Source organism: Dipteris shenzhenensis, chromosome 33 (assembly GCF_047967505.1).
Source record: "Dipteris shenzhenensis isolate YYH24624 ecotype China chromosome 33, Dip_SZ_1.0, whole genome shotgun sequence".
Taxonomy (NCBI): Eukaryota; Viridiplantae; Streptophyta; class Polypodiopsida; order Gleicheniales; family Dipteridaceae; genus Dipteris; species Dipteris shenzhenensis.
The window spans coordinates 24,716,762-24,743,449 of NC_141628.1; the positions used below are offsets into that span (position 1 = coordinate 24,716,762).

Consider the following 26,688-nt stretch of genomic DNA (forward strand, 5'->3'; position numbering starts at 1 on the left):
AAGTAGTATCTGTACCATCAAATCAGCCAATAGGGAGCTCTCTCCTTCTAGGCGATCAACAAAGGATGTGATCTCATCAATATATAGTCCGAATCGGTGAGAGCGGACAGCCCTGCTTCACCCCCATGGTGCTCTCAACCCAATCTGATAGCCCCCCAAGAGCACGGACTCACCCTCTGATAGACTCATATAGACTCATCACTCCCCAGATCATGACCTCTGGGAGATACAGCTTCTGTAGTCACCTGATCAGGCGAGAGTGAGAAACAGTGTCAAAAGCCTTCCGAAATTCTACGAAGCAAGTGTAAACCTTCTGGCGTCTCGACTTCGCCTCCTCGATGATGGCTCTCAGAGTAAAAATATGGTCCAGTCTGAAATGCCGTCTCCGAAAGCCTGCCTACCCAAGAGCCCGCTGTCCATGGTCCTCTATATAGCTGATGATTGCGCTCTCCAATATCAATCCATAAATCTTAGCCAGATTGTGGCCAATCATGAGAGTGTGGCAGTTCCCAGTATCCATGGGGCCCCTTGCCTTATGTATTGGTACAATGGTGGTAGTGGTCCAAGTAGGATGGGATGTGTCAAAATACATCAGCAGAAGATCTCACCATATGACAAGTATACATCAAAGTCTATGTAATGAGTTTGCAGACAATCAAAGAGAGATTGCTGCAAGGAGCACTTGAAAAAGGAGAAAGTAGAGAAAGTAGGATCACAAAAGACTCTATGATTTCTATCCTTCCATAGAAAATAGGTGAATCCCAAAAAGCCAGAAAAACTTCCCAAAGGTAGCTCTAGGAAATCTAGTTCTCAAACGCTGCGCAACGAGACCCAAGAAATCACGGGTGTGGGAGCAATGCCAAAAAAGTTAAGGCAGAGACTCCAGCAGAGCCAAACATCTGCAGCAAACAACTGGAGCAATATGTCTGCGTGCCAAAAGTTGGCCCAAATGGAAGAACCCCCAGCAATACTCTCCACGAAAAAACCTGTTGTTAAATAGGAGTTTTAGTATTCCAAATCAATTGCAATCTCATTTGCCACCACTTTGCAGGACAATTCATTTGCCAAAGCTGATTTGCCCTATGAGAAACCGAGGGCGGGGACAAAAGAACTTTATATAAAGAAGATACAATAATATGGGACAGCCTCAGAGGACGGGATGACAACCCTGGCAAATGAAGAGTCCAATCCTTAAGCCGAGCTTCAAGTTCTAGTGGTGGTACTGGCTGGAAATGCTGAAGCATATGAGTTATAGTGTGCCATATAGAACGGTAATGCATGCCAAGACCATATTTTGCAGCAGTGAAAGGAAAAGAAAGGAGGGTCCGATCTCATGAATGATATCTACAACCGAGTGGATCCCTTTAAAAGTAAGGAAATGCGAATGTCTAGAATCCTGCAAAGCCAACAAAAGGGAAAAGGCCCTTGACCAATGTATGCTCTCAGCTCTCAAAGAATTTTCTTGCAATGAATCCCGGCCATGCCATTCCAAATGCGAGAGGATATGTTTCCAATCCATTAACATGTTGGAGACCAAAGGACAGCCTTTAATCTTGCCATCAATGCATGCCAGTGTCCAAAAGCAGGGGTGGTGAGTTGTAAGAGCAAATGGCGCATCATGGCAGCCCAAGGTTGAGAACCTTGCATGAATCGTAGCATAATTTTCCCCTTATGGGCAAGAATATGCACATGAATGTTAAGAATAGTTAGCTCCCCATGCATCTTTGGCGAACAGAGATACTACACTGAAAGCAATCTCATACTTTTTCTCCATGTTTTCAGCGCCAGAAGATTTCCATAACAGTGGACATAAAAGATGTTAGATCTCCCTTGGTGAACATAATCAAGGCAAGTAGAACTAAATATATGCCACCAAAATAGATTGAACAATTCGTAACCTGACATGCAATGGCCAAGTTGCTAATTTCCAGTATTCAAGCTTTTTCTTCAGTTTTGCAAGTATCCCATCAGACTGTTGGCAGCAAGTAATCATCCAACCCAAGGGGTAACCAAGATGGCGAACCAGCTCAGTGGGTTGGACAATTTCCCCCGGCCATAAAAGAGTATGCCAATCTTTGGAATGGAACGACAACAACTTAGATTTCTGAAAATTCGGCCAAAACCCAATGCATGCATTGTCTGTGGTATAAAATCCCATTGGATTGTGTCAAATGCCTTGGCAATGTCAACTTGCAATAATAAGACAGCTTGCTCTATGTATTTGGCATGTTCTATTCCAACATAGCCATTTGCAATATTATCAGTGATATGCCTACGAGGAACAAACCCATATTGCGCAAGATGAAGGGCACCATGTTAAATACCCTTTGATACGATCAACTACCATTTTAGTGATGATCTTATAGACAACATGCACGAGAGTGATTAGCCCTCCAATCAGCCAAAGATTCACAAATTTACTTTTCGGGAAGGAGTTTTACAAGCCCTTTTTTCTAGGAATCCAGCATGTATTGATTTTTCCAAGCAGAATTGATCATATGCAGCAAAGTTGATTTAAGGATATCCTAGTACGTAGTGGATTGCTGCAGGTATTTGGGATCTCTGGTAAAGTTTGTTTGACTGAGATTTCTGCAATATATTCTGAGGCATTTTGTGAATTGCTCTACCATTGTCTCTATTTCTTGAGTTTGGTGTTTTGTGAGTTTTATCTTGTGGACACATAAATTAAAGTTTTGAATCGCAGCATTCCCTTCTCCTGTCCAAATTTTTGCCTCTCGCGCACCTCAACTATGTACTATATTCTGCTGCATGGAGAAACTAGCCACAAAGACTAGATTTTTCGACTATGAAAATAGGTGCAACAACCAGCTCAAAAGCTAACCTGCCTGAAATGATGTCCAATCACTTGTACTGAAGGCAGCCAGGTCAAACACAGTAGCAGCAGTCCACCAACAGGTGTGGCCAGGTCTAAAACAGAGGCACAACTCCAAAATTGTGGTGGGTACTTCAAAAAATGGTAGACCTAGCACGAAAAGGCCCTCCCAAATGGTGTCCTTGAGAGCCAACCTGGTATGTTCTTCGCGATTGAAACTGCCCCACAATGTGGCGGCCAGTCTGATCAGCAGAAGTTTTTGCGACAGAATTGTGCTCTAGGTGTGTCAAGTAGTGGAACTGAAGCACGCAGGTGTGGGAGGGCAAGGTGCACTGCTTTGATACCTAATGAAGGCAAATGGAGGGAAATTTGCAAGTTGGCAAGGAGCTAGAGCATAAACTTGTCAGATTCAGAATTAAGAATGAGAGAGAGTAATAGAAAGAGCGTAAACATGACAAAACCCTAGCTCAACCATTACCTAGGGTTAAGAGCACACGCCCACCTATTAACTAATCACTAACTATGTCTGGGGAGGGGAAAAAGGTGGGGCGGGGGGGGGGGCGGCGGCGGCGGGGGAGGAACCTTGATAAGGGAAACATGCTCCTAACCTTCCAACCTTAATTAATACATTGACACTACATTAATATTTCTAAAATTGGTATGATTAAGAGATTAAAGAAAAAAAGAGAAGAGTAGCATGGTAGTTATATGATTCCCCATCTTGGTGCGAAAAAGACTGCTTGAGCAGACATGGAAAGGATATCAGATGTCTGAAGGTTCAATAAGAGGACATAATTTGTTACTGTTGAACATTAACTGCGACTGAAAATTGATCTCCCCAAAAATCTGAATGATGCATATAGTTATCTACATCTTTAAGATGGGACTTGACCACTGTTATTGGTGATAGATATTCTGGACATCCCTATGAGAAAATGTATCTGTGTCAAATTGTGAGTGTCCCTGATTTATAACCATGACAATCTTTACAATCTTCTAAGAATCAGGAAATTTGTTAATACTGGTCCCTTCACTTACAAATCAAGAACAACAGCTCTATGCAAAGCAGCACATATAAATTGATAAGACCCACATTGTGGACTTTGCTACAACAATCTACGCATAGATACAATTCTAAATTCACCCTTCACTCTAATTTTTATATAAGTCTCTGAGAATCACCTCTGTTCCTTGCAGTTGTGTTCCAAACGTGTACTTTGAAGACAAAAGAGTTTCAGCAATGTCTAATGGCTTTTGTAAAGCCTCTTGATCCTCAAAAAAGTTCTCCCTCACTGCATTGAATGCAAAATTACAGCCAAAACTCCTCCCACATGACAAATGGTCAGCAATTGGCTCGTCTAAACTTACAACATTCGTCGACCTCTGCTCCACTTCATCACGTAAAACAGAACTGCTGACACCTGCAAAACTGAAATTGCTGAAGCAAGCATCCTTACCCTGGAAGCTTTTCTGAGTGCTAGTATCACACTCCACAATTGCACAATGATAAAATGAATCTATGATATCAGAACCTGTCATGAAAGGCTTGTGGCTTCTGCCTGCATGCAAGATACACCCACACATTAAGTTGTGGTTTTCCATTTCCGTTGCCACTTTTACGGTAACATCCTTTTCTTGCCTGGCTGTCATGGTGTTACTCTGTCTAAGGGACGACAACAAATTCTGTTCCATTTTCATCTCTCTTGGTTCAGTCTGCAACTTTCGAGCTTTTCTCCGCTGCCAGCTAAAAGGCCTGCAACGCTTTCTGGAATGTTTGTGTACCTTATCATAAAATGAAGCATTGACAGAGGCAATGCTTCTCTCACTCCTTACAGCATTGGATTCTTTGTGGTCCTGACAAATGTCCTTACAAATATGTCCCAGTTCCTTGTAGCATTCAATCATCTTGCTTGGAATATCTGCATAGATTTTTGATTGTAAGGCCCCCTTTTCATCGACGACACCTACAGACAAGAATTGTGACCATATCTCAAAAGCTTACAACATCACTTGACTAATGCCGACTCAAAACAAACTGTTGGTTCTTATCATCTCATCAGCATCCCTCTTGTATTGACTTCATTACGTACGTACACATTGTGTATACCTGTCAGCATATATGCAGGAGGGTGTGTGGGTCCGTTTGTGTGAGTGCCTGTGCGCATGCATACAAGGCGGCAAACTAGGGAGGGGGGGCAGGGAGAGAGAGAGAGAGAGAGAGAGAGAGAGAGAGAGAGAGAGAGAGAAAGTTTATTAAAGTCTTAGACCGATGGGTCTATGAGACTGTGAGAATCCTAATACAAACAAACTGTGAGGGTGGAGCTACTAAACGAGCATCCACACCAATGCATAATGCAAAAAGCTCATGTTGAGTACTACATAGTCATGTCAGAGTGATCAACTACACATCAGTATCATCATCATCATCATCATCATCCTTCTTATCATCATCATCAAGTCATCGAGGTGGATGAGACAAAAAAGCATGAAGTCGGCGATAGAGTATTGTCGGCTGCTCACTAGCATGGCCGTGCATAATCTCCTGGTCATAGCTCTGCGCCTAACAAGGACTACAGTGACCCCTGTCGGTCGAGCCTCGACTCTAAACAGAGAGGGGATATCCCCAAGTGCAATCTGTGCGTCAACCCTTTGTTTGAGCTATCGTGTCGCTGGCTTTGGATCCCGATCATGTCGGGGCCTCGTAGTATGGGGGTCCACATGCTCTGACTGGAAGAACTCTGTGATCGAAATCTGAGAAGAGTCTACCAAGGAGGAGGACTGCTCCTGTCTCTGTGATCGAAGTAGACGCTCGCGGTGCCTGACTGCTTCATAGATGCAGTCTTTCTGACCGAGGGGGTCCGACACAGAGAGTACTTACTCAGGCGACGGGGCTTGGCCACACCATCAGACACCTCTCAGAGCAAAATCACAGAGTTCTTCCCATCGAGTAACATTGATCGTCTAGTGTCTAGCCGTAGACGTGATAGAGACCCACACCCGACGACCGCAACACAACATACGAGACATCGAGAGGACACACAGATCACTCTGGGGGACCTCCCGTCATTGCTTAGACTAGTAGAAACTTGGAAGTAGGTACTATACCAAAACATCGAAGGCAAAACATCATAGAAGAAAAGGCTGCCACAGCCCGGAAATAAAGCTGAAAATTGAAATGCATCACGATTCACAACCAATGAGGCTCAAGCCTCAAGCTACAGCCTGCATCCTCATCCTCATCCTCATCCTCATTCTCTTGCTCATCCTCATCCTCATCATCATCTGCATCAATGCCATCCTCCTCCTCATCCTTCTCCTCCTTGAGACCATCCTTGAGGCCAACCACAGCCAAAGTTGGCCAGCAACGTACGGATTAGAATAGTGCTAAAAGTGTGTTTTCCAAAGTTTTGGCCAGGCACAAAATCGATCCCCCCTCCCAAACAAAGACATGTGTCCCAACCGGCTATGCCACAATGAAACCTTTAGCAGCTCGGTTATGGCAACAACATGATTACCCACACTGGAAACATAAAGAGGGTACAAGGTATCACTCTTAAAACCCTCAGCCACTACAGTCTGGCCATCAGTAATCACCCATTTGGAATCCCCAAATGTGGTGTGGTAACCACTGTCATCCAATAAGCCAGTGCTAATCAGATTTTTCTTGATTTGCGGCACATGGCGGACACCATCAAGCATGAATATGCGTCCATCAGGAAATACTATCTGTATACTGCCAATCCCTGCAATCTGACATGCATAGTTGTTCCCAAGAAGAACAACTCCATGAGTACCTGTGTAGGAAGTAAACCACTCCCTATGAGGAGTAACATGAAAAGAGGCACCTGAATCCAAGAGCCAGGTGTGCATGTCGTGACCATCAATAACCAAGGCATGTGCTATTACAGCAGAAGAGCATAAAACATCATGTATGTCACTGTCACTGTCCTCTGCTGCAACATTCACTGCATCCAAGTCATCTGCCTTGGCCTTGCCTTTGCGTTTGATTGCATTTCCTGCATTCTTTGTTTCAGCCTTCTTGGCTTTCTGATCCCGTATGAACTTGAAGCACTTAGACTTCACATGTCCCTTCTTGCCACAATAAAAGCATTCAATTTCCTTTTTACCACGGGACTGACTTCGGGATTTGGACTTACTAGCAGATCTCCCCTTCTGCTGAGTCCTGCCTCTATCCTGTACCTGCAAAGCATTTGAAGACTTGCTGCCCGCATTATTCTTCCTGCTCATCTCCTCCATGAGGAGAGAGCTCTCTACATCAGCATATATAAGAGTGACATTTGAATTAGACAGGGTGGTCTTGAAAGTGTCCCAACTCTCAGGGAGGGTACACAACAAGAAAGTAGCCTTAAACTCCTCATCAAGATTCAACCCCTGTGCAATCAGCTGTGTAAAGATGGCATTGAACTCACTCAAGTGTGAGGTCATAGCTGTACCTTCCTTCATGCGAAGATCAACCAGCTTCTTCGGCCAATAAACCTTACTGGCTGAGCTCTTTTGGGCATACAATTCTTCTAGTTTTTGCCATAGACCATAAGAGGTCTTTTCAGCCTGAACATTGAACACAAGAGTGTCTGAAATAGTGAGCATGATAGCTGCCCTTGCGGACAAATCAAGCTCTTCCCAGTCATCAGCTGCCATGTCAGATGGCTTGACACCCTTCACCCTTATGGGCTTAGCAATCTTCTTTAACAGAAGTACATTCAAGCACTGTTCTGCCCATAATGCATAGTTGTGTGCTCCTTCCAGTTTCTTTATGTTCAGAATTGAAGAATCACTTCCCCCTGATGCCATATCAGATAAGGAAAGTACCTGACTCCCTGGAAGTTAAAAAAACTGAATAAAAATTCTGATTTCTCAGAAAAAACCTGCTCTATTCAAGAGCCAGAAGCACTCTCAATGGTGCTGTTTTTACTGTCAGGAAAATCTGCAGCAAAACAGTAAATGACCCTGCAAATACTGTACCTTCTGACACACTGTACCGTGCTCAAAGAGGCATAAAAACAGTAATTTCAGACTGCTGCAGTTGCTCAACAAGTGCTTAACAGTGCATAATCATCTGACAAAGCACAAACACTGCTGTAAACCCTGATGTACTGACTGTACTGATCACTTCTCCCACCTCAGATGAGGTATTGCACTGAGTTAATATGCATAAACCACTTGGCAAACACCCAAAAAAAAATGACACTTCAGCCTGTCACACAGCCTGCAACAGAAAATGGGATAAATCCCAAGCAATCACCCTTATACCAAGGGGAGAAAATGCATCTGAAGATCTCTGTCGGTAACCCAAGTGCTATCAAAGAAAGTCTGGGCAAAAGCCCCTTGATCTGACACCTGAATCAAGTGGAGAACACCTCAACACTGAGGTAGCATGCAATATGAAAATCTCTCTGACAAAATCATCCACCAGTGTAATGCATATACTGCCCTGTGTAGAAATGACATACACAGATCCCAACGTACAAACACTCAATGAGGAACCTTTTGAGCACTGTCAACGATGGACAGTTAGGGACCGAGTAAACTCGATGCGCCCTGGCCAAGCGTGGCTCAACTGAGGTTCTCTGAGTGTGGCACAAGAAATGTGACCTGCAAGAAAATGTCACCTCGACACTGCGGAAATCAAGACAAATGTGCTCTCTCTGGCACCACACTGCCTCAAGGCATACAATGCATCACCTGCCGGGCAAAAGCCCTATGATCTGCTCACCTGTAAACTGAGATTCAAACCCAGTAAAAGCATATGTCCTCTTGCAAAATCAAGGCATTACCTTCCCAGAACAAAATAGCTGTGCAATCAACCACACACTGTGATTGTCTTCACCTCAAGCACGAGATGAATGAAAGTACTTGCTGTACTTTCAGGATAACACGGTTTTGTGAACTGAAAAATGACCCTGAATCAAGAGGAATGAAGAGCAGAATGCGCTTTCACCTCTCTTTCTTCCCCAAACAAAGAAAATGTACTCCCTGCTGCAAAAAGAGAAAACAGCTCCCTGTACCTGCGCTGTGGAGATCCGTACAGATGTACGGCTCCTGTACGGAATCCCAGAAGAGGAAAAACTGTCGAAAGGTGTGGCGGCGTCGTCCGTATAGCTGTACGGCAGTCCGTACGACTGTACGGCAATCCGTACGGTCTCCCCTGTGTGGACTGCGCGACGCCCGAAGGGCTTGGCAGCTAGTAGCAGCTGCTGACTTGATGCGGCGACGCCCTGCTGCTGTCAGCAGCTGCTGTACGGCCCGCGACCCGCGCCGCAACCCGAGCCCGCTCTCGAGCTGCTCCCGTGCCCACGCCACAGCCCGCGCCCGCACCCGCGACGCTCCCGTGCCCACGCGCCCTGATCAGATCCGTACGAAGTCCGTCCGTACGACTGTACGGACGTCGTACGTCCGTACGGCACTGTGTTACTGCGTTGTACGGAGGGGGGTGGGTAGGCTGGTCAAGGGTAGAAGGCTCTGATACCAGTTGAAAGGGACTTAAGGGGGAAGAAGAGCAAGAGGGAGAGAGTGAGAGAGAGAGATGACTCAAGGTGTGCGGGTGTGAAGTGATGAGCCACACCACAAACTCATTTGTTTTATTAGGATTAGGTTTGCCCTATGACTGTCTTAAGACAGTCATAGGTGTCCTATCTTTAATGAAGGGTTGGCAATGTGCCTTTACCCCAACAGATGTTGATCCATAGCCAAGACTAAAATAAACTTCTATGGGGATCTACTCCTCCACCCAATTGGATGGGCTCCATTCTCCAACTGGAGTCACCTGCCGATCCACAGTGGGGAAAAACTCTCATCTCCTCCATTTTGTCATGGCTCCTCACTCAGGAAGTCCAAAACCACTCCGCAAGATCCCATTGGATCTGTTGCAAAACGGGCAGCCTCCCAAAGCCACAAGCGCCGCTGAAAGAAATCTTCCCAGCTGGAGCAAATTCAACAGCCCAGCATCTCTCATAGGTCTAGTCTCCTCCTGACTTGGCATGCCTAAAAGTCAAGGTCTCAGTCCAGACATCTCCTGGCCACATCTTCTCCTATGAAGAAGAAGTTCATGATCTCCTACTATCTAGATCCGTGACCCATGGTAGGTCACAAGGGTCTAAACCAGAGTCAAATGACCTCATGTACAAACTGTGCAGCTCATCTCTAATCGAGATAGTCTGCTCATATCTGTATATCCATGAATGAAAAAGCGATGGTACCTCCCTCGAATCTCATGGTACTTGGGATGACATACTCCTTGGTTTCCACTTTGTGTCACAATGAGTGCAGAGCCTCAAATCTCTACGGTGTCATGTGGCTGCAATTTTGCATCCTGCCTAGATCTAGAATTGGGGGGATGAGGTCCTAAGCTGACCCATTGTGATCCATACTCATGGGAGAGGTAGATTTACTAATTGGCACTCTAGTTGGCGTGAAATTCATCAAGGCGCAGTCGATCGAGTGATTTGCATCCAAGTCCTGTCTAACCGAGGGACTCGTTGCTCAATACGGCTTCACTTTACTCCCATTATACAACTCGGAGAATACATTCCCTTGCAACAGTAGTCACTATTAACCTGCATCTATCCAATCAAACTGTCTGACTTAGTCCACATACATAAAGACCTGGAATGAGGCATCTATGTGGAAAGGTCTCACTCCAAACTTTGCTAGGATAATGTCGAATGGAGTACATCTCTTACCCCAAATTATGTGAGACTGATCATGACCTATGGCCTCTCAAAACCACTTCACTCATCCTCTTTGAGGTCTACTGGACAAAAAGCATCCACATAGAGAGTCCCTGGCCGAACTAGAGAGTCAAAGAGGAGTGGTTTCATATTCACACGCTAGAAATGTACCTGGAAACAGTCTCTCTAGTCTCGACTAAGATGTATGCCCTCTAGCAAGGCGTGCCTCTGTTGCCGGCTTCATGGTAAACTTGGGGCTTGTGAAGATGCACCCCAAGTATACATAATATCTAACTATCTCCGTTAGCTCCTCTACAAGTGTAAAAGCCTCTCACTAAAGTTCAGCTTCAGTAGTGTTGAGGATCATAACCTTGGTTTTTTCCAAGTTAACTTCATGTCTACGCTCTCACAAAAAGCCTGCAAAGCTTTCAGATGCATCCGTAATTCCTCTGTTGTGTCTATATCATCAGCATATAGCAAGATATGTATGACAGACTGTGCCAAAGCTTACCCTCAACCTCCTAATGTATCCATAAAAGAGTCCAGTTCATCAATGTAAAGTACGAAAAGGGTAGGGGAGAGGGGGCATCTCTGCTTCACCCCAATGGTGCTGCTCACCTCCTCTGACATCCCCTACGTGGTGCACACTCTAACTGTAATCCTCTCGTACAAAGTCTGAGTTACATCATAAGAATAAAATATCTCTGGCAAGGAAATTAGTGGTGTCTAGTTGACCAATGCAAACTGAAATCAAAACTCGAAGCAAAATACACTCTTGAGTGTGTATATGGGATCATGTCATGTATCTGCCATGAGTGAACTAAGCTCTGTGCGGTCTTGACAGGCTCACATCGAGAATCCAGGTGTCTCTGTAACATGTTAGAGATCCACTGCTGTTGTCCCTTGTTCCACACTGTGGGGCAAACACACTCTGACATTCTATGAGGTGCTTGCATTAATGGGGATGGCTTTGTGAATTTAGAACTCCGTCCTTTGTTTTTACCTAAAGATTATTAATCTTAAAGCATACACTAGCTAGCATTGTCTGTATTTTGCAGGTAATCCAATGACCATGTGCCAGGTGATACTCATCAATCCAGAAACAAACACATGTTTTGAGTGCAAAGCATCCTGTACCGTTCCATGAAGAATCCCATCTTTCTGCAATCCCCATGCGACTGTAAACTTGTGCAGATAAAAGCAACGAAGTGCCAGTAACCTGTAAGTAGCAATTATGCGGAAGAGGATGGAAAATATCCACATATGATAGAAGGTAGAGCATGACATTGTCACCAATCTGCACCCCCAATATGACAAGACAATCAGCACTAAGCTGCCAGAACAAATTTCAATGGATACAGGGTAAATGCTTGATATCAAATTCTAGCACGTTTGTTAGATCAAGCTCACTATTTATATATAATAATTTTAATGCAACATAAAAGAACTTCAACAACAAGACAACAGTAAAGAAAACATTTCCAAATGAAAATGCTTCCAACAGTAAAGAAAACACTACAAAATGAAAACAGCATCTCTTGATTTTCAATCTCGAGTACAGAAGACAGAATGCTATATGAAAACCACGGAACGAAAGCTACTACACTCAGGAATGATGAAAATTTGATAAAGTTCCATCCCATTACTGTAGCAGCTGATGAAGAAGGACTATGCATGCCACAATGACAAGCCCTTATGTCATAAACTACAGTGCCTCGATGCATAACTATGCATGTACATCAAGTTCTTCTAGACTCATCATGATGTATGACTATGAAAGGGTCATGCGATAATATAATCAAAGACATTCATGTATAATGTAGATTGTGCCTTGTTTATGCCACGGAGTACATTCATGTTTCATGACAAACTGCAAAAGAGCACCCTCAAAAGAAACACCTAACATTTAGTATTTAACACAGTATCATAAAGTATAATCATTTACATGTAGGTTATGCCTAGAATTCCACCCTAAAACATAATGCATGATAGCCAAAAAATTTTAATCATATTCTACAAACAACTATTACTTCATATTGTGCTATCAAGGTTACACAGTGTTCTGCCATCCCTTGTACAAAACTGCGGTTGTGGTGTCGTCTCCCTAGATTTTAAAGGTGTATGGTTCTGCATTTATATTTCCATATCTCAGGCATGCAAATACTTCCAAATCTACCTTATCAACTTTCAACCTGGAGGGTCTCTTTTCTTGCCTTACACTATGTGACCTTGTAGTCGCTGCATATATATTCCTTTATTTAGATATAGGTTCAGAAATGCCATAAAGCTGGCACGTTCCATTTCTTGATGGTAGCTACCAGCACAAGAAATTATGCTCAATCCATCTTGGCTTCAAGGCATATGTCTCTTCATAATCATGACCATATTGTTGTAGCAACATTTGGGATTTGTCTTTTGTTATATAGGCAAACACACACTTCTATGTACAATCTGTTCACTTCTTTGACAACTGCTACTTTTCATGCAAGCTTTTGGCTGCATCTTCAAAATAAATTGGTTCTTCCACTTGCATTGTCGTTGTCAGTAATGCAAAAATTATTGTCTTCACAAACGTACCTTTATGCTCACGTGTCAACCTTGGACGTACCATTTTTTTCTCTTGATGATCGTCTTGGCTCTTCTCCATCTCCAAATGGTTCTGACCTTGCATCTTACAACTTACTCTCTTCTTATTTATATTATTTATGAACATGCTTCAGTGAATCATCTTTTAACAGAATAAACGATCTATTGATTGGATTAAATAATTTGCATGCTTTTCTTTGTTCACAATAACCATGATGTGTTTTTCAGATTTTACCTCTATTGTTTTCCTTTGATTGTCACTGATATATACATAGGCAATACACCAAAAATCCTCAAATTTCCATTTGTGGTTTGTGATGTAAGTGCCTAAATATAAGACATTGGTCAACATGTATCATCTTCCATGATGGATGCTCCACAAATTGAGTCTCCTCTATTTTGACATCTCTATAGATTTAGATGACAAGTATGTTGAATGTATGGTGCCACCTTCCTTTACCATCTGATATGCTCAGCCTGAACCTTTCTTTGACGTTGCAAGCGCTTGCTCATTTCAAATTTCATGTTGAGCGTGAAGTGCTTGAGACTTATGTTCTTCAACTACTACATTGAATGTCCTTCTAGAGTGCATTGCTTTAAATAATTTCTCAAAGTCTTCTCCACCTACATCTAAAATCTGTGCTCCATGTCTATCCAAATGCTGTCAGCTGAAATTAACTTCGATATTGAGCACATGAGCACGTGTCATGTTGGACTTGAGACTTCAATTACTTTGATTACTTAGATGTTTTCTTTGTCATACAAAGTGTTGTAAATCTTCTACAAGGTGGCTCACTTCAGCATTATCAGTTTCACGTAATTGGTCTTCAACATCCTTTGCTACTCTAGGAACAAAGCTCCAATATTTGAGGCTCTCATGATTCTAAATTATTGCATATTTCAAGCTTTAACACTGTACTCTCAAGCAACTGTTCAATGATATATCTTGCATAAAGTGAATTTCTGCTACAAATCAGGTTTTTTTGAGCATCAATTGAACTTTTCAGCACCTTGTCAAGTCTACATGAAAGCTTTGGTGAAAGAGCAGCTCATAGTAGTTAGCAAGCTCTTAAAGAAGACTTGTTGGACTCATAGTAGTGAGACGACACTTAAGAATCATTGAAAAGCTTAAGTGGTTGCAGCTATCACCTAGATTGGGTTGCAGCAATCAGCTCAGCAACGATCTGAGACAATGACACAGCAGGCGTCTGCTCTTTATGAAGAAACCAGTCAAAATGAACTTCTGAGTAGATGATGCTAATGCAAGATTCAAGGAAAAACTTTGAGCAAAGAAGACTTCATACAGGCGCAAGTTTGGGTTTGAGCAAATTTGAATGACAAATGTTGATCATGCAAGCAAACATCCAACCTATGTTCTATATGTCAAGACTTCTAAGCATATATTAGTGATGTTCAATCTTTGCAAGTCAATAAAAATAATCAATTCCAAGACTCAATTCGACATTCCAATTCTTTGTCCTCTAAACAGCAAGCCACTAATGCTCCAAGCAAGGTACATCCATCTTTATCCTCAGCCTTGTCAAAAAAGAATGAATTTCAAGAAAGGAGATGCCTGCTAGGAATCTTGTACATGCAATCGGCAATGTTCAAATGGTCCCAGCCATCCATAGAGACCTTCAAGGAGGCTCTCAAAATCTTCTCCAAGCCTTAGATGAGATGATTCTTCTAGCAGGCTCAAGACTCTATTTCCAACTCCCTCTTGGGTATATGCACTCAGGCCCATGCTTCATACATGAGTTCACTTCAATTCTTTATCATTTTTGCAAGCTTCTGCACTGAAGAATTGCAATAGGACAGATTAAACAGGATGCAGTCTACAAAAGTAAATTCATGCTAAAAGAACAGCTCAAAGGCATTTCTTGGTGACATTCTTTTGGGAATGCCTCAGTTTTCAAAAAAAATTTATTACTTTTCATGAGAAAGTTACAATTCAAGAGCTATAAAAAGGAAAAATGTGTGTTTTGGCAAGCTCTATCTACTTGTGGAGTCCAAAGTTCCAAAAGTGTAAGGTGAAGCCAATAAGTGCATTTGAGGCAACTTCGTGTGACGCAAATGGTGCAACTTCATCCGTTGATAAGATAAAAAAAGCTGTGGGAAGATGCACTCTGTAGATAAGGGAAGGTAGACACTTGTACATACACATAGTGTTGTGATGGGGGGTTTAACCACAGAGCAGGCATGTTTTTTAAAAAATTGGAACTCTACTGATGTAAATTTTGTGAGTAATGTAAATATTTTTGCAGGAACAGTGGGAAGTGATGAAGAAATGCAATGTACCAGGAGTTCCCAGAGCAAGTATCCAGTGTGCATGCGTGGTTACAAGATGATATGTATTTTCCATGCTTGTTCCCGGAGTCATATGTTATGATGGCATGAGGTGTCATGTAAATTTCATGTGTGTCAAGGATGGGTGGATTATGTGGTTGGTCTGTGAGTGATCGGGCGTTAAATGTTAGCAATGGTGTGTGAGCCTAAGCCTAGAATTGTGGTGCAATTAATGCTTGGGGTATGATTTCGGGAAATTTTTGAGAGTGGTTCAATGCACTGGTGACATGGCTGGATCAACGATGAGATGGCTAGATTCATCTGGAACAAACGACGTGGGGCTGCTAAGAGAGACTGCCAAAAAAGGTTTGAAGGCAGGACGAGAAAGAGGACGGGCTGCACATAAGTGAGAGGGGGGGACTGCATAGTTTCGAAGCTTGCTGGAGCGTACTCTGCTGAGCAATCAAAGATTGGAGCTTTGCCTGAGGTGCTGGGAGCTCATCGTAGAGATTGCGTGGAGTTACAGACTGATACGCTGCTGTTCCTCCTGAATCATGTTGCTGTGTTGATTGTGGAGAAAGATTTCTAAGGGAACTGAAACTTCTTCGCCATGATGATGGATAGTGCTCACGGCAGGTCTTTAGTTGGTTCATCGTAATGAATACGATTGATGGCGCTGACTCTAGTCCCAGATGATGCTGATCGTTGAAGGCTGTTCGTCGTCATGTGAAGCTGCCCAATGAAGGTGAATTGCCAGAATGTATTTTATATTTTGGATTCTATGAGGAAGAGGATTTCTGAGAGGTTTTAGTTCCGTGATTAATTACTCCTCCATCAAGAACCCAGGGGATGTGACTTGACGGTTCTAGGAGACTACTTTGGTTGCGGTTATTGGTGTAGGTCTTTGTGTTTTCTTTTGGCGTATTACCATCAGTAGACAATCAAAGTGGATCATCCCACTTGGTGGTTGTCGGAAAAGTTTTACATTCCTTGCGATGGCCAATCCCAATACCTGAAGGCCAGCTACCAGATCAACGAAGCATAATGGGTCTTCTTCCAAAAAACAATATACAATTTGCACCAGCAAATCACCGATGGGTAAATAGTCCTAAAAGACCAAAGGAAAATTCCAATATGGAACCAAAAGTTGCAGCTCATTCACAAGGCAACGCGGTGCAAGTAGCCCATACAATACACATGCCAGTGACCCTGAAGCCTCCTTGCTAGTCCTTGGCCACATAGGTTTTACAAGAATCAAATCCCGCAACCATTCTAATCAACAGTGGCTGCTCCCATAATTTTCTTGGCAATTCTTTTGTACAACGTCATGAATTGCACATAAGCCCAAGTAAATTTGATCACAAATGGAACAACTTTCTTGTGCACCACAAGGGTCATCCTTTCATATCCAACAACATGTGATGTCATTCTAGGACAACAATGGCCCTGCGACGAAGATTCAATTAGTTTCCGCAGTCATACACCCTAGTTTGTCCACAACATGAAGCTTATTCAGCTAAGTTGTTGTAGGAACGCTCTGGTTGTCTCTTCATTACAAGTAGTGAGTTCGCAAGTAATAAGTTCGAACAACACTTTTATTAGGTAACTCAGCTGAGGTCATGCCTAGGAAGGATCCTCTTGAGTATTTGAATCAACCATTTTTCCAGCCATATCTGGAAATATTCCCAGAGGAGTTACCACTGAAATTACCACCTCGACGACTATTGGACCACACAATTGAACTAATTAGAGGCAATAATCTACCGTCAACTGGATTTCTTTACTCAATATGGTCACGGATCACATTCAACCTACTCGAGGTCGCAATCCGTCTAGTTCTTGGTGCTCATTCATTTTTAAGAACATCAAGTCTATGCACCTCTGCATTGACTATTGAGCCCTTAATAAGCTCTCAATTTAAAGAAAATACCCATTGTCTCACATTGTTGACCTTTTTAATCAACTCTTATATGCAATACAGTTCTCCAAGATTTATCCATTTAGGTTATCCTCAGATCCGCATGTGAGTACACAAAACACGGACTATGAAGGTTCGGTCATGCAATTCAAGTTAAACCATGCCCAAGTAGCATTCATGACTCCTATCAACTACATCTTTCGTCCATAGCTTCATAAGTTTGTCACCATCGTCTTCTTAGATAGCATCCAGTAGATCTTTGACCAAACACAAGCAACTTCTTTGACGAGTTTTTGAAATTCTCACGATAATTTGTGTTCATGATGTCTCTCGGCTTGGCACATTTATATTATGCCAAGGTTTATCCGTTCTCCAAGATTGAGGCGCCTATGCCCAAAGTACTACAGCTTTTTAATACCTTCCCAAAGCAAAGTATAGTTTCCAACAGCTTAAGCAAGCCTTAGCTACGACACCAATTATGGTTGTTGCTGGTTAAATCTCCCTTGGGTTATGACTACTGCTCTAACATCGCTACTAGAGCATTCTTGATGCGAGAAGGCAAAGTTATTGCTTGAGTACCATTCTAACATACAGGCCAAATATACAGCTTATGACAAAAAGTTCCTTGATGTTGTTCAAGTCTGACGCGCATGGAAACATTATCTTACGGGAGCTGACACCTCGGTGGAAATAGATCATCATTACAGTATATTTGTACTCAGCTAGTTATAAATGCTCGACAAGCGCTAGGTAGAATTTGTAGCCAACTTTCATATGACCATTCAGTACATTCAAGATTATACAATGTGGTTGCACATGCTCTTAGCAGCTTACCTCTAGCCTCTGTTATAGTAATCACTAATATTTCCATCGATATCCCACATTCTTTCAAAAGCAAATATACACACGATAAAGACTTCGACACAACAATACAAGTTTTGTTCAACAATCAACCATCTCCTTCAAAAGAGAAGATTTTTCATCCTACTCTCACACAAATGCAGCGCATCCAGGCATCAACATAACGTACAACTTACTCAGTGCAATTTATTACTGGCCTCGAAAGGGCGTCAATCAGCCTTCGGCAATCTGCCGACAAGAACTAGTTGGCAGGGGCCAATACAGCCAATCGCAGAGGCTAGTATAGGTGGCCATATAACCTTCGTATAAACTATACAATCAGCCGTACTATTGAAGTATGAGACTTGGTGGCCAAATTATCCATGGCTACTCGGCAGGTTCAAAGACTGGTCGGCCAATACACGGGAGCATTCCTTTCCCTATAAACAGGCCCCATTGGTTTTGGGGGGGGGATCTAGGAAGAGCCTCACTAGTGGCTGCAAGTCTTTACCAAGGAGGAAGACAACAGGAAGTCTATGGGAGCAACAACAAAGACAGCCCATTGAAGCTCCATTGGAAGTGTTCTGTGGAGGTAATCGGCTACACACAGAGGTACATAGAGTCCACATCTACTTAGCACACAATGAGCAAACCATTAAGGTTTGCCAATTTAGTGCAATATATTATGCTGTACTTCACGTACATTATCTAGGTATGCATATCTGATTTACTAAAGTATACTAATGTGCACAAGAGATGGAGTGAGATTTGGTTTGTATTCTTGGGAAAAATCTTTACCTATGGCTCAAGCAGGCAGCTCTCTATTTTCTGACATGGTATTCGAACCCCAAATGAGACTTACAAGTGTTGCTACTGAGCCTAGTAGGAGCTAGCTAGCATCAACACTGGCCACCGGTAATTTGGAGCTAGCTCTTACACTCCCTGGTTTCTATGTGTTGCTGTCAAGAAAGTTGAGCACTGGTTCATCTTCAACTTGGTTCAGCCTGAAGAGTCGACTACAAACATGCTTAACATTACCTAAAACTCCGCTCTTAGCACATGTCCTCCTTCGATTCTAGCATCTAAAGGATGGGTACCTTTGCAAGAACAAAGGTCGCCTAGATTCAGATAAGTGTGTCTTTGTCAAGTAGAGATTCCAAATTTTGTATCAATTGCATCTTTGGTGTTAGGTATATTTCCATCTTCATTCCAATGGCTTCACGGATCCTTTTTCAAACTCGGGAAGGGGGACAAACTGAGCATGGAAAATTACCCAATCTGGGAGGTAAAGCTATGGAGCCACATGGTGATAAGGAAGGTGTGGAAGGTGATGACACGAGGCGAGCTGACACCCTGGGACATAGTGGATGTGACAATAAAGGTAGTAAAACTTGCAAATCCAGATGAGCTGAAAGAGTGCAAGTAAAAGGATGAAGAGGCACTATCTTTGATCATTGAAACAACAACAAGAGCAATGATCCCACATATGCTCTTGGTGGATATGTCAAAGCAAGCATAGGACATCTTTAAGGACCTGTATAAGATGAACAACTCTATGAGGATCCTCAACCTCCAACGTTAAAGAGAAGTTTTGAAAAATTAAAAGTAGCTATAGCAGCAACTCCTGTCTTAAAAGTAGTGGATCCCAATAAACCATTCATGGTTGAGACAGATGCCAGTGATTTTGCTGTTCGTGCGGTACTTTTACAAAAAGATCGACCAGTGGCTTTTGAAAGCAAAAAGTTAGATCGTGCCCAACGGAATTACTCGACATATGAGAAGGAACTATATGCTATAGTCTATACTTTAAAGAAGTGGAGGCACTATTTATATGGTGCAAAATTTGAGATCATCGTTGATCAGGAGAGCATTAAATGGATTTGTAATCAACCAGAGCTTAAAGGCAGAAAAGCTAGATGGGCTGAATTAATGCAAGAGTTTGATATACAATTGACATATCGGAAGGGGAAGTTCAATGTGGTAGCAGACTCTCTTAGTCGAATGCCAATTGTTAATGTTAAATGAATTGAGTTTTACTCAATTTCAAAATGATTTCCTAAAGTCCTTAAAGGGAAAATGTGAGTTTGATCCTCACTTCTCTGAAATATGGAAAGCAATTAGAAGTAGGGATCCAACTAATTGAGAAGCTTTCACTGAGGAGTCGCATGGAAATGGCAACACACCACACGTTGGTAATAAAGGACTCAAGTGGATAAAATATACTATTGAAGATGGCTACCTGCTCTACAAGGGTAGAGTATGTGTCTCAGATAATAAGAACATTAGGCGCCAAATTCTTTTTGAATGTCATGATAGTCCGAGTGCTGGGCACCCGGGAATTCTAAAGACATATGTGCTTCTGAAAAGACAATTCTTTTGGCCTGGAATAGGTAAGGACGTCCAAGATTATGTATCGAAGTGCCAAAAATGCCAAATCAATAAGGCTGAACACCTTAAGGTAGGAGGTCTCCTACACCCATTGGAGATTTCATGTGGCAAATGGAAAAGCATCTCCATGGATTTTTTGTGGGATTACCTAGGACACAGAGGGGACACAACTCTGTGTGGGTAATTGTGGATCGGTTGACCAAGATGGCTCATTTTATTCCTGTTAATGAAGATGTTAAAACTCCAGAATTAGCTAGGCTATTTGTGGAGCATATCTATAGACTATATGGGCTACCAGCCGGTATTGTTAGTGACCGGGATAGCAAATTTAACAGCCATTTTTGGAGGGCTGTGTTTAAGAGGTTTTGAAACTTCATTGAATATGAGTACCGTGGATCATCCACAGAGTGATGGTCAAACTGAAAGAGTCAATCAGATCATTGAGGATATGCTTCGTGCATATGTGAGTAAACGGCAATCTAATTGGGAACAGTATCTGCCCATATTAGAATTTACATATAACAGTGTCAAACATTCAGCTACAGGTTTTAGTCCATTCATGATGATGTATGGATTTCAACCAAGAGCCCCAATGACAGTGGGACTCGAAAAAGAGAAGATTCAAGCAGCTAAAGACTTTCTAGAATATATGAATCAAATGCTTAAATTAGCTAAAGATAGTATAAGAAGAGCTCAAGATAGAGCACGAAGTTATGCAAACCCCCACCATAGAAGGTTAGAGTTTGAAGTAAATGAGAGAGTCTACCTCAAGGTACCTGAATCTTCGGAATCTCTAAAGACGGGTAAATATCCGAAGTTGTCTCCCAGGTATTGTGGACCATTCACAATACTTAAGAGGATTAAAGAGGATTGGAGAACTCGCTTACAAATTAGCCTTACTTGAGGGATGTAGAGTACATCCAGTTTTTCATGTTAGTAGGCTAAAAAGAAAGTTAGGAGATGATGATAATCTCATTGGAGATGAAGTCCTAGTTGAACTCATTGAACTTGCATCTTTACCACACGAACCAGAAAGAATTCTAGATAAGCAAGAAAAAAGAACACGACATACAATATGGCGAGAATGTCTGGTTAAGTGGAAAGATACATCTGAAGAAAGTTCAACATGGGAAAGGATAAGCAATCTCCAAAGGAGGTTTCCCAATTTTGTTTTCGAGGACGTAAACCATTCTTAAGGAGAAGGGAATGTTACGTCAACCATAATTGCATAAATCTGAGGCGAGAGACCAAGAGGGCTTGACAGTGCAACGGTGGACAAGCAAATTAATGCCTAAGTAAAATAGATCTAGCATTCAGAGGGATGCCAAGAGAGGTTAAAAGGATAAAGGCCTTGGAAATGACACTTGGCATCATAAGGAGTCCACATGGCATGCATTGGGCAAGGGGGAGACTTCTAGAGAGAGGCTCCACAAAGGAAAGAGAGGGAACGAAAGGGAGCACTCCGGTATGTCGTGGTCGCGTGGAATTGTTAGAGAAAAAGCCCTCTGAGAGGAATGGTCGTAATAGTAGACTTGAGCGACAGTGCTTTCATTCCCCTTCAGGTCCCTTAGACCAAGTCTCTCCTCTTCAACTCTCTGGTTCGACCCGCACGTATGTATGGCAGCCCTTGTTGGGGACCTGATCTATCAGAGACGGAGTGGACTCGAATTGAGAGGCTTCATGTTCTCATGCTTTCATGGATGATCCGCAATAAGGCTTCTCTTCCACATCAAATAGTTCTAACTGAGTTCAAGGCATCCCCACTACAGCTCAATGCAACATTCAGTTGGCTTTATCCTCCTCCATGGTGCTGGCAACAGAGGGTGACCAAAGGTGTTGGTATGCACTTACTTGTAGATGGTTTAAGAGCCTTGGGCTCCATATAGACAAGCTATCCCCTTCTAGTATAGTGTTGATGCCCTCTCTATCCTGCTCATATATCACGAGGTAAGCCAGGTCATCCAAAAGGATCTCCTATAGTTACACACATTCAGGACTTGGCACATGAGCTTCCTACGAAGCTAAACTTCTACATAGATCAATGCCTACAGATTTCAAAAGAGGGCTTAATCAATCCACCAGAATACACACGGATCCACCTTTCCCACTCCTTGAGGATTTCGATCAGGCAGTTCCGAGTCTCATCACACAGTCTCCATATAGAGAGTGGTTGAGCGGAGGGGGTACCTAGAGAGGGTCACATCTGCACATTGTACGATTCCCAAGAGATTGAGTCAGAGGAGTATTTCAATTTTAAATGCCCGGTGTACTAAGAAACCATGGATCGGTATCACTACCTTTTTCAAAGATGGCTTTGGCTCCTTACCCAAATTCTTGTCCTATCCAGACCAGAGATGCTTAGCAGGAATTAATCCATGAGGCCGTACGACACAAGGAGTGGTTACTCAAGGCACGTAGGGAAGATCATGACACATAGCCAGACTCCACTCAAAGCATAATCACCGAGTTTTTCTAGCCAGACGAGACTGACCAGTAGGACCCAAGGAGGCAGTGCCTCAAGGACCCGAGCTAAAGTCAGACAGACACCAGACTCATCAGCGTACTAAGGCACAGATCACACTAGGGGACCTTCTCTCCAAGCTCACTAGACTGGATGCACGACCCACAAGGATGACAATGGCACTTGTTCATCGCAGGGCTATGGCCGGGAGACTATAGCGGGGTGTACATGCTGACAGCTGCCAGTACCCTATCACAAGGTTTTTGCCACCATAGCTGCCTCACACATCGATGCCCCCCTCCTAGCATTGACACTCTCATTGGCTTCCACTCAAAGAGTTCTCTCTCTATGTACCAACGCCATTTTGGGCAGGATTATGGATCCTCTTTTGTATTCGTCCTGGGTGTTGATGAGTGTTTAGTGGCTCCACCCATCAATTCTTTGTATCAGCTTTTTCTCAGTCTCATAGACCCTTTTGGTCTTCCGAAGACTTTAATAGACTTTCTTTCTTTTCTTTCTCACTGGATGTAAGGGAGATCCTGAAGCGTCTCACACGGACTTTAATACAATCATATCCTCTCTCTATTTCTTTCTTTCTTCTCTCCCCCTACTCTTCCAACTCGTCTACCCCCTGCTCTTCCAACTCGTCTACCCTTGCGCTACCCCCTGCTCTCTCTCTCTCTCCCGCTACCCCCTGCTCTCCCCCCTGCGCTCCCCCTGCTCTACCCATGCTCTCTCCTTGCGCTACCCCCTGCTCTCTCTCCCGTTACCCCCTACTCTCTCTACTACCCCCTCTGTTACCCCTCGCTACCCCCTGCCTGCTCTCTCTGCTACCCCCTCTGCTACCCCTCCGTACCCCCTCGCTACCCCTCTCTCTCCCCCGCTACCCCCCCCCCCCCCCCGCTACCCCTCTGCTACCCCCTCCGCTACCCCCTCTGCTACCCCCGCTACCCCTCCATTACCCCTCGCTCAACAACCCCCCCCCTTTCTTTTCTTTTTTATTTTATATATATATATATATATATATATACAGGTCGGAGCTGCGAGCGGGGGTTCTCCAACAGCTCCGACCTACTGCAATCTCTTCTTTGCCCGCTACTGCCTCCCCCATAATGAAGGGAACAGGGGGATGAGGATAGGAGACTAGGCGGAAGACCCTTCGGTCCAAATTTGCATACGCATGGAGATGCGGAAGGGGAATGGTGACAAGGTGAAAACACAAAAGCAACTCAATCTGGAGAACTTCAACAAACGCAGCAACCGGAGCGGTTTGACAGTAGACAGCACCGCGGCCCAGAAGAAAGGGACCCACCCAAAGTCCATGCCGCTCACCACATCCTCGACCTCTATGGTTACCACCACTATTTCACCACCATCATCCGCCTCATCATCTACGCCACCTCTCTCCTCCCCCTCTCCTGCATCATCATCACAAGTCTCCTGGAGCCGTGGCCGATGGGGCCAGTGGTGACTTTCCCCTCGTATCACCTCTACCTCTCAATTAGCCACCCTTCATCACCTCGTCCGGCCTCGCTACTCCTACATACCACTCCCCTGCCCAGATCATGCTGTCCCCACCCTCAGTACAACCTCAGCAGCCCACCTTCATTCCAACCCCTCTCAAGATCCAGTTCCCACCTAGACCAGGACATCTTAGGCCCCCACCAGATGCTTGGAACTCCCTATTGGGTGAGATACACAGCATCCGGACCCGTCAAGCAGAGCGACACATTACACCCAGGAGCAGGCCCGCATTATACACGAGCAGGGCACCCTTATCTAGGGACTCAGGCATGACATCACACAGCTTCGAGAGGAGCTCGGGACCCTCAGAGCAGCGCCTGGAGGGACCCCAGTCACAGAGATGGAGGCACAGATAGCCACGATACAGTCAGCTATAGCAGAGACGACTAGATGGGTGGACGTGGCGAAACGGGAGCCCGCAAAGGCAACCGTTTCAGCCGCCATACAGGAGCAGCAACAGAGGGCTTCGAAGGCCCTCAACATCCAGATACGAGTCACACGAGACAACACCAGCACCACTACAACGCCCATGGAGGAGGCGATCACCTTTGTGACCACTACCATGGGGGTCCCCGACCATGGCATAGAGGGAGCATGGCATGTTGGGAGAGATCCCAACCGAGAGCAGCCCCTAGTCATTCGTTTCAAAGATTCACATGCTCAACTAGCGACACTCTGACGCCGAGCCGCTCTACAAGAGCATCCCACCCTGTCCATGGACGAGGATTTGACACCACTACAAATTGAGGAGCGACGAGTTCTTCTACAGCAGCGAGATGTTGCTCGCAAGGAGGGAAAATGAGCCGTGGTCCGAGATGGTAGGTTGTTGACCGACAAACGTCGGGCTCCCACCCGTACCCCCTAGGGGGACAGGGCCTATGAGACTCAGGTTTCCGACACCCTAGATTGCACCATTTGGAACTGTAATGGTACCTTATGGTCAGACCCAGGGAACTTCTCGGAGTCTTATACAGGACGAGACATAGTCTTTTACGCGGAGACACACCAGAGCCCAGAGCATCCACTACCGATAGTCAGTGGCTACACATGGGAGTCAGCGTTCACGGATGAGACGAGGGATACAAGAGGAGTTCGAGGATCAGGCGGGGTCGCAATATTATACAGGTCTTCCCTCGATAGAGCCACCTCCATTGAGAGGAAGGACGCACACTCCCGATTCATGTGGATCCGGATCCGAGCACAAACACCCGTGACCTTTTCATAGCAATATGCTACTTCCCGCTAGACACATCCCACTTTGCCAGAGTGGCACGAGAGGAGGGTGAGACATCGCCATATGCACTACATCAGGATATCCCAGACATTTCAGCCCGCGGGGAAGTTCTCCTTGTTGGGGACTTCAACGCTAGGACAAGCACGCGCCAAGCACCACTCCTGACTTTCGAGACGACTCTATCATGCTACCAGACATGGACCTAGACGGAGCAGGTATGACCAGGACCTCATCGGACTGACACGGGCCTGTTACACCATATGGACATGCGCTCCTTGATCGGGGCAGGATGCATGATCTCATCATCTACAACGGCCTTAACCTATGGCCCTCCTCAAGTGGCTTTACTTGCTTCCCACACGGGAGGGTGCACTAGTGTAGTAGATTACATCATGGGATCCCCTACCTTCACTTCATGTATCACCAACTTCACCATAGCACTACTCCCTCCGGGAGCTGATCACACATACCTATTCTTCACTATCGCCACCCCACGCTCAGCCACACCACACACACCACATAGGAAGCATGACACCTACCACGACATACACTTTGATCACAACCTCTCACCGGCCTACTCTCGACGCCTGAACAGACTCCTAACCTACATCGATCACATACCACTCATAGAGGACCGTGCTGCCCTGATTAGTCACACACTCCACGAGGCTGCCCTCGAAATCTTTCCCCACACCACACGGTCCACTAGACCACCACCTCTTGGTTCTATACCCTGCAACAATTGGTACAATGCGGAGTGCAAGGCTTATCGCCGACAGCTCCGACTTGAAACCAAATGTCACCTCTCGAACACACCAGACATGGTACGCAAGTACCGACGTCTCGTACGTCGAAAGAAGCAGACATTTCTTCGTCGAAATGAGGAGCTGCTGCACATCTTGTACAACAACAACTCTAAGGATTTTTTGC

General features: G+C 44.2%; 1 protein-coding gene across 1 annotated transcript in view; it reads right to left on the reverse strand.

Annotated features, from left to right (window-relative positions):
• The window catches only part of TERT (telomerase reverse transcriptase), a 77,422-nt gene that overhangs the window by 37,441 nt on the left and 13,293 nt on the right, over positions 1-26,688 (reverse strand). The window contains exons 5-7 of the mRNA XM_087371620.1: positions 11,659-11,818; positions 4,366-4,752; positions 4,016-4,254 (exon numbers count right to left, since the gene is read on the reverse strand). Of these exons, the coding sequence (XP_087227746.1) occupies positions 4,016-4,254; positions 4,366-4,752; positions 11,659-11,818 (786 nt within the window). The remainder of the gene's footprint in view (positions 1-4,015; positions 4,255-4,365; positions 4,753-11,658; positions 11,819-26,688) is intronic.